A 9,135-nucleotide genomic window follows, 5' to 3' on the forward strand; every position below is an offset into this window, starting at 1 on the left:
TTCCTTAATTTTTTAAATAGTGATAAAGGGGTTCCCACAAACCCTAAGAGAATAAAGGTCATTCCTGATTGGCCCACTCCACCAAGTATAAGGGAAACCTGGGGCTGCCATGACTTAACAAACTTTTATAAAAGGTTTGTCCTATATTTTTCTATACTTTAGCACCACTCATTGAGTTGGTGAGGAACCATGTTCCTTCATGGGAAGATGTCCATGAAAGGGTTTTTCAGACCTTACCCTACTCTAGCATACCCAACACCACTAATACATATGTTTTTATTCTTTTTATAGGTGTCGAGGGAAAGAACCCAGAGTATGAAGAACCTTGGGATTTGAGGTCAAATCCTTTCCAAGGTGGAGGGGATGATGCAATCCTACCCCCAAGGGTATTGGATAGAAGACTCCAAGAGGATTGGGTAGAGCTACTAAAGAAGGCCCTAGGGTTCTCATGAACCTTAGGGTAAATTTTTGAGCACATGGGTCAAGGTTGGATCCACTCTTCTTTGTAAATATTAGAATAGGTTTTTCCTTCTTTTGGGCCTTGTATTTTGGCCATTCTAGTAGTATAGGGTTTTAGCCTTGTATTTCAGGGCATTTTGAGTAGTCTTTGTAGTAGGGACTTTTTTTTGTATTTTCATGTATTTTTGGAATAGGGTTAGCTTAGCTATTACAGGGGGTGTGTAGCTAAGCTATAGCTTCTCATCTCAAGGAGGTGAGCTTAGCTATTAGAGAGGTGTGTGTAGCTAAGCTCTAGCTTCTTTAGGAATCTTCTCAAGGAAGCTTCTCAAGGAGGTGAGCTTAGTTATTAGAAGGGTGTGTGTAGCTTAGCTCTAGCTTCTCAAGGAAGTTTTCTCAAAGAAGCTTCTCAAGGAAGTTTTCTCAAGAAAGCTTCTCAAGGAAGCTACCTAGTTTATAAATAGAAGCATGTGTAACACTTGTTGTAACTTTGATGAATGAAAGTCTTATGAGACACACTTCAAATTTACACTTCTCTCCCTCTTTTATTCCTTCAATTTCGTGCTCCCCCTTCTTTCTTTCTTTTCCTCCATTAAAGCATCCTCTTCAAGCTTCTTATCCAAGGCACATTTTTGGTGGTGAAGCTCCTTCTTCCATGGCTTATTCCCTAGTGGATGGTGCCTCCCCTCTCCTATTCTCCTTTGCCGTCTACTGCATCTCCATGGTGGAAAATCACCATTGAAGGACCTCATTGATGCTCAAAGATCCAGCCTCCATAGAAGCTCCACAAGAAAGCTTCCATCATACAGTTTTTTTTAATACCATATATACAGAGACATTATGTGTATGTACTGAAATAGTGTGTGTATGGTGTTTACTTTGACCACTTCCATTCTTACCCAGTGCCTCCCCCAAATTTGGGACAAATTTGCTTTGAACCACGCTTCCTGTGGATGATGCTCTCTTACAACCTAAGTCAAGGTAGCAGGAGATAATATTGTATAGGCTCAGGGTTCAATCAATCTATTCATTCAGCTCAAACTGGGTACAAGGGATAATTCATTCAAGCACATGGTCAGCTTTTTGGCTAAGTAGCCATCACAATCAAACATGGCCTTCATCATCCTCAATTTCATGCATTCAGTCCATACTTCAAAGATTCATGCAAAATTCAGTATTAAATGATAGTTGTTTCTCTCAAAATTTAAGGATCACACTCTCATCGGGATACAGTTAATGCATTCCTTCACAATCAATCTGACAAACTGACTTACATTTTCAGTCATACTTCTAATCACATGCTCATTCTCTTCTAATGGCTACAAGCTTGATCAAAACAATTATCTAATCATTCCAATCCATTCAAATCATACAATTACTCATTCAAATCATTCTCAAACACTCATCTCATGCAAAATAATCCACTGCATATCATTTTCAATCAATTCACTATTCAAACAAGCTTTTTGGTACAAGCAAACAACTCAAAGTGCTGAAATTTAAATAACTGAAATTTAAATAACTGAAATTTAAAGAACTGAAATATAAAAACTAAAATTAAAATGACTGAACAAAAATCATAAAATAACTGAAAATAAACTAAAATGTTCAAGATGCACAAATTTAAATGTCCTGCTCCTGTGGTTGCTCTTGTGCATGCTCATTAAGGTCCAACACCTGAGTAGCTGGTGAATCCTAAGAAATAGGCTACTCTAACTCAGGTGCTGGTTCAGATGGTGTGGCATCATCAGGTATGGGTGCTGGGGATGGCTCTGGGATCTGGTCTATAGAAGCATCCTCCTCCTGAGCCATGTGTATACCTGCATCAAAATAAGAAGGCTCAAGAGGGGTGAGCACATCCTCCCCCTCTACTGCTGCTGCTGGCTCCTCAGAAGTAGGCTCCTGGGCTGCGGAGGCCCCACCCCCTCCAAAAGGAGAAGGCTGGGCTCGTGGTCAGGCCACTTGTGCATCAAACTCCTCCATGCTCATGATGGATGGCAAGCCTAAGCCCTGAAGGCTCAGAATGATAATGGATTGCCCCCTGTGAATGCTATGGTGCATGGAGTGCAGCATCTATGGTGTAAAAATAAAATCTGATGGTCCTGCAGATATAGGAGCAGGAAGTGGTCTCTGAGTGGATGCAGATGGGATAACTGGAGTTGTGGAAGAAGAAGGAGTTGGTGCCTCAGGTGGTGCTGAAGTTGTGGGGACCTCTGATCTCTTACCCCTAGCCTTCCTTGGCCCTCTAAATGTCACTGTTGGATCATTGAGATTCCAACAGTTCTTCTTAATATAAGCCAAGTTAATGCCAGGGCTCAAGTTCTCCAAGGATCTTGAATCTGACTGGACTCCTCTGTCCTTGCATAGAGCTGTGATCAAGGCAGGGAATCCAAGTCTGGATGTGTCATGTTGTGCAATCAAAGAGATCTGGTGGGAGATGAGGTACCCCAAGTTCATATTCATCTTCATAATAATACCATAAATCAACTTGGCTCTGTCCAAGGTGACATCATATGTGTGGGAGGTAGCAATAAGGTTAGAAAAGGAAAAAATTCTCCATGCCTGAGCTAGAGTGGTCATGTTCTTCCTCAGAATCTTCAAAGGCTGTCCATCAGCATTAAGCTCAAATCCCCTCCCTGAGATACAAAGCCTAGCAGCCAGCTTCTTTGGATCAGGCCTCAGGAGTGCAAACCTGGAATAAGTGCACAAATTCTCCTCCTCTTCCAGCACTATAGGGGTCTTCAGAAATGTGTTAAGAGTATCTTCATCAAATTTCACTAAGTGACCTCTCACCCTCACCTACTTAGGTGATTTATCCTCGGGGTCATAGAGGTTGGCATAAAATTCCTTCACAATGGCAATGCCTATACTGTTGTTAGAAAAATTAGTCAGCTTCTCATCCCAATGTCTTCTTTCGAGTTCCTCCTTGAACTCGTCAAACTCTGTGTAATAAACTATCACATTCCTTTTTGGTAGTAGCTTGTGAGGCACCACAATGTCTATATATCTCTCCCAAGCCTCTTGGGATGTGAATATGGATCTATCGAATTTGGCTTGGGTAGGTGTATAGGGTGTTTTCCTCTTCTAAGATGCCATCTACAAAATATAAGACAAACACAAGAGATTAGTACAGGTTATTTTCACAAAAACAGAAAAATAAAACTAAAATTTTGACTAGGCACTTAGCGCAACATGCTGAGCTTAGCGCGCCTTATGAAATTTTACTCAAGCGCTAAGCACAGCAAGCTGGCGCTTAACTCGAAGACACAAAAACCATTTTTTTCTGCAGAATAGGCTTAACGCACACCTGAGCTTAGCCTAAGTCTACAATTTTCAAAACCGAAGAGGGTTGGAGCTTAGCGCAGCATGCTGGCGCTTAGCTCAGCCTCAATAGAAAGACACTCAAGCTTAGCACTCGGGGCATGCTTAGCCTGACTACAAAAACTTAAAAGACAGTGAGGGAGTTGAGCTTAGCGCAGCAGGGCGCTTAGCTCAACACACAACAAGGGCTTAGCGCACAAACGCGCTTAGCCTTATTACAAAGGAAAACTTACACAAGCAAAGTGGCACTTAGCCGTACAGGTCCGGCTTAGAGCTAAACAAAAATTCTCAAAACCCTAAATGTTAGAACACTGGTCCCGCTTAGTGCACAGATACGCTTAGCAGGCTTATCACTTAAGTTCATCAACAGGGATGAACGTGCTTAGCGCTACATGGTCTGCTTAGTGCGTTCATCTGGAAATCCAAAATTTTAACAGTTGCAATGAACAGGCTATGCGCACAGGCATGCTTAGCGCGTTCATCGTGATTTCCAGACAGAACCACAGGGGTCTTCACCCCTTTCAGCCACATTGCCCCTAATGGGCTTCTAGGTTACCTAAATTCCTACATTGACTAACCCTAAAACTAATAACCTTAACCTAACAGCAACTAACTAAGTAAAAGAAGAAGTCATCTATACTAAGGTTTGAATAATGAAAAAAATAAAAATAGAAATGTGCTAACTTACTTGGATTTTTCTTGAGATGAAGTAAAGATGATGCAGAGAAGCAGTACACACATAGCAGAAAGTACACAAGTGCTCAAGGGTAAGAAGGTGCAGAGGTTTGGGTGCAAAGGTAACACCTAAGTGCCTTTGCCTTTGATTTTTAAAAACTAAAATTCGTATGGCGCACTTAGCACACAGTTGCGCTTAGTATGCCAATGTGATGTTTGAGTTTAAAACACTAGCGCTTAGCCTAGCCTCGCGCTAAGCCCAACTCGAAGTTGTAAAATTTCGTAAGCATTTGGGGCTTAGCACGGCAAGCTGCGCTTAGCGCTTTCTGCAACACCAATTTTTTTTTTCTGCAATATGCGCTTAGCTTGAGATGTGAGGCTTAGCGTACCATCAAGCTTCAACTTATAGAGAATAGTTTAGGCTTAGCGCAACAGCCGCACTTAGTGCACTTCCAAGAGTTCAAAAACCGTAAGAGATTGGCGCTTAGCGCCTCCTGGCCAGCTAAGCCTAGCTTAAAAGCTCAAGTTACAAAATGGATCTGGGGCTTAGCGTAGGATAGCGCGCTTAGTGCTGATATAATGAAATGTTTACATAGTAGAAGTCGCGCTTAGCGCATCATCCACGCTAAGCCCACAGGTTAAAGTTCAATTACCGCAAAGATATAGGGCTCAACACAGTGATGTGCACTTAGTTGAACTATTCAGCCAACCAATCAGGGGTCTGAGCGCTTAGCACGAGCAAGCTCGGCTTAGCGCGTGAAGACTAAGCGCTTAGCGCAAGGTCTGCGCTTAGTGGATTGACAATTGCAAAAAATTTCTGAGTCTTTTTCTGTCTATCTCTTCACACAAGCTTAAAGCCCCTTGTTCATTACTAAACAAGCTAAAATTAATCGCAATCACAAGCAAGATATCCTAACTACATGTAAGAGATAAGAATGAAAATAGAAAAGGGAAAGAAAAGTTGGGTTGCCTCCTAGTAAGCGCTCTTTTAACGTCACTAGCTTGACGCATCGTCCTGTTATCCAAGATCCAAGCGAAGAACAGTGTTCAATCTTTCCATAGCTCCACCATGGTATTGTTTAAACCTTTGTCCGTTCACTACCCATGTCCTATCAGGATCTTTAGATTGAGGATCACAAAGCTCCACTGCTCCATATAGTCAAACTTTCTTGATAGTCAATGGTCCAGAACACTTTGATTTAAGCTTTCCAGGAAGCAATTTAAGTCTTGAGTTGAAAAGCAACACCTGTTGTCTTGGCTGAAAGTCCTTCTTGAGCAACTTTTTGTCATGATACTTTTTAACCTTTTCTTTATACAGCTTTGAAGATTCATAAGCAGTAAATCTCATCTCTTCCAACTCCAAGAGCAGCAGCCTCCTTTGTTCTCTGGATGCAACTTCATCAAAGTTCAAAAATTTCAAGGCCCAGTATGCTTTATATTCCATTTCCACTGGTAAATGACAAGACTTGTCGTACACCATCTGAAATAAGGATAATCCTATAAGAGTCTTGAATGTTGTTTTGTATGCCCATAAAGCATCATCTAATTTGATGGACCGGTCTTTTTTAGTAGAAGCTACAGTCTTCTCCAAAAAAAATTTCAACTCCCTGTTTGATACTTCTGCTTGCCCATTGGTCTGAGGGTGATAAGGTGATGTTACTTTGTGTGTCACATTACATTGTTTCAGAACCTTCTGTAACTGATTATTGCAGAAGTGTGTACGTCCATCACTAATCAGAATTCTAGGTACCCCAAATCTTGAGAAAATATCCTTCTTCAGAAATTTCACCACAGTCTTAGCATCATTATGCGGGGTAGCCATTGCTTCAACCCATTTAGAAACATAGTCAACAACCACCAGTATATATTCATTGCCAAAAGACAAAGGGAAGGGACCTACAAAATCAATCCCCCAGCAATCAAATACCTCAACCTCCATGATACTTTGTAAAGGTAATTCATTTCTTCTTGATATACCTCTCATCCTCTAACATTGATCACAGTGTAGCACATGCTGGTGAGCATCTTTAAAGAGTGTGGGCCAAAAGAATCCGGATTGCAAAACCTTGGCCGCCGTCTTATCTCCACCATAATGGCCACCACATGGAGAGTTGTGGCAATGCCATAGTATACGCTTGGCTTCTTCTTGGGTCACACATCTTCTTAGAAGATTGTTAGCTCTTATCTTGAGCAAGTGTGGATCATCCCAAGTGTCGCAACCTACCCTTCGGCGGGAGGGCGACGCGAGACTCGCGGGATGCGTGTTCCATGAAAGGAATACGCGCGGAGTCGCCACCAACGTTTATTTGAGGGAAACATCGGAAAAACCGGAAAAGACGCGATCTACGAACTTTTAAGTGAAAGGTTCGGGAGTTGTATTTACGCACGGGGAAGGTGTTAGCACCCCATACGTCCGTCCCAAGGGACGGCAGCCTTTAATCGAATGTGCAAACATGACTTTTGATTTTTTAGTTCCCTTTTATGTCCTTATATCCTTTATACCCTTTTTATATTTTTCTCTTTTTGTGGTCGACAAGGGTGTTTCCCTTTGCTCCTACGTATTCCTCAATTTGCGATGAGGAAATCAGACCTACGTAGTTCTTTCGGAACAAAGTGTTTGGTTAAGTTGTTTTTGTCTTTTTTGCAAAGTATGTTTTTATTGAACAAAAGGTCATTTAAGGTGTTGGACCATTAAACGGTCTTTTGATTTTGAAAGATGAGAAACGTTAAGGCATTGGACCATTAACGATCTCTTGGAGTGGTCGACAAAAGCGGGGCTTTTGCTCCTACGTATCCTCCATGAGGAACTCAGACCTACGTAGTTCTTTCTTTTTGTCAAGTGATTCTTTTTTACTTAAGTGGTGATCATTTTAAGGCGTTGGACCTTAAAAATGATCCATTTTACTTAGTGAGAAATTGAAATGACAAACTTCAAAAGCCTATTTTTATGGACGAGCTTGACTAGGCGAATTGATTTTAGCCTTTAGTTTCACTTTAGTTATTAATCAATTCGATTAAGAATGAGAAATCCCAAAGAGAAAACGTCCGATTGATTTTCCGCTTTCTTTTACTAAAAGATGTTTTTTGATTATTATATTATTTTTTACCTCTTTTTGATTTCCAACGTGGTTACGACACGACCGAACGGTCGGAATTCATTTTAACCAAAGTTAACGGATAATACAATTCAAACGTTCGGTGGAAACTTATTTTATTTTTAAGTTAAGCGAGAAATGACTTAAGTAAAATGGCTTAAGCACGTCAAGAGGGGGTATAAAAAGTAAACAGAACGAGAATAAAAATGCACGAAACACAATGTGGACCACCAAGGGTACATATAATGAATCGAAAAGCTTGGTTCGAGGTACTTACCCGTTGAAGATCGAAGAACGATGAAGAACGAATGAAGAACGAATGAAGAACGTCGAAGAACGGTCGAAACCTTCGCGAAATTCTTCACGGAAAACGTTACGGAAACGTTTCGGAAGCGCCTCGGCTTAGATTTTCTTCACGGAAACAATTTTTTCCAAGCAAATTCGAAAGAGAGAGAAGTGCCTAAGGGGCTGAACCCTTTTCTTCTTCACTTCCTCCCCTATTTATAGCAAAATAGGGGAGATGGTTGCCGCCCAGCTCGCCCAGGCGAGCCAGGTTGCCTTTTGGAGGGCCCAAGTGGGCCTGGGTGCTATTTGCACCCCCATTTCTACTAAGTACACCCCCTCTGCTTTTTTTTTTGGTGATTCTTTTTTCGTAAAGTTACGGAAACTTACGAATTTCGTAACGATACTTGTTTTCTTTCCGTAATGTTACGGAACCTTGCGGATTCCATAATCATCCCCTTTTTGACTTACGGAATGTTACGGAACCTCACTTAATTATGCAACGATGCTTCCATTTGATCTCCGGTGTGTCACGGAAACTTACGGATTGTGCATCAATATTTTTTGGTTTTTTGGCATGTCCTGGAATTTCACAAATTGCTTAATGATGGATGCCAAGCACCTCACAAGGACCAAAGAAAGGTCGCATGTCATCAAGCAAAGGTCCCCGGACGAAATTAGGGTATGACAGTTGCCCCTCTTTACTTGTCTTTTATTGGAGATAAAAGGAAAGTAAAGATAAGACACAAATTTCGTTCCTCTCGATTTGACGAGAGTCGCGGGTGACCATAAAATTTCCGCATGTAAATGACTTGTTGTTCCCGGAGGAACAAAAGGTGCAGAAGACTATGTCAGTCTCTGCATGCTATCAAGCGTTCTGTCTTACAGATAGCAAAAGAATGTTTATACGGATAACCACTCGGGTATTTCCGCGTATCATCGGGCCCGCCGCCTCTGGATGACAAAAGGGTGCGGATAACCGTAAGGTATCTCCGCGTATCATCGGGCCCGCCGCCTCTGGATGATACAAGGGTGCTGAATGACCAAATTTTGTCTCTGCTTGTCATCGGGCCCGCCGCCTCTGGATGACAAAAGGGTGCGGATAACCGTAAGGTATCTCCGCGTATCATCGGGCCCGCCGCCTCTGGATGATACAAGGGTGCAGAATGACCAAATTTTGTCTCTGCTTGTCATCGGGCCCGCCGCCTCTGGATGACAAAAGGGTGCGGATAACCGTAAGGTATCTCCGTGTATCATCGGGCCCGCCGCCTCTGGATGATACAAGGGTGCGGATAACCGTAAGGTA

At 42.0% G+C, this 9,135-nt stretch overlaps 1 protein-coding gene across 1 annotated transcript; it reads right to left on the bottom strand.

The window, feature by feature from the left end:
* Positions 1-5,611: 5,611 nt before the first annotated feature.
* On the bottom strand, positions 5,612-6,391 carry LOC106796416 (uncharacterized). The gene has a single exon (XM_014768678.1). The coding sequence runs from the start codon at positions 6,389-6,391 to the stop codon at positions 5,612-5,614; it is 780 nt and encodes a 259-aa protein (XP_014624164.1).
* Positions 6,392-9,135: the final 2,744 nt, after the last annotated feature.

The sequence above is a fragment of the Glycine max genome, chromosome 16 (genome assembly GCF_000004515.6).
Source record: "Glycine max cultivar Williams 82 chromosome 16, Glycine_max_v4.0, whole genome shotgun sequence".
NCBI lineage: Eukaryota > Viridiplantae > Streptophyta > Magnoliopsida > Fabales > Fabaceae > Glycine > Glycine max.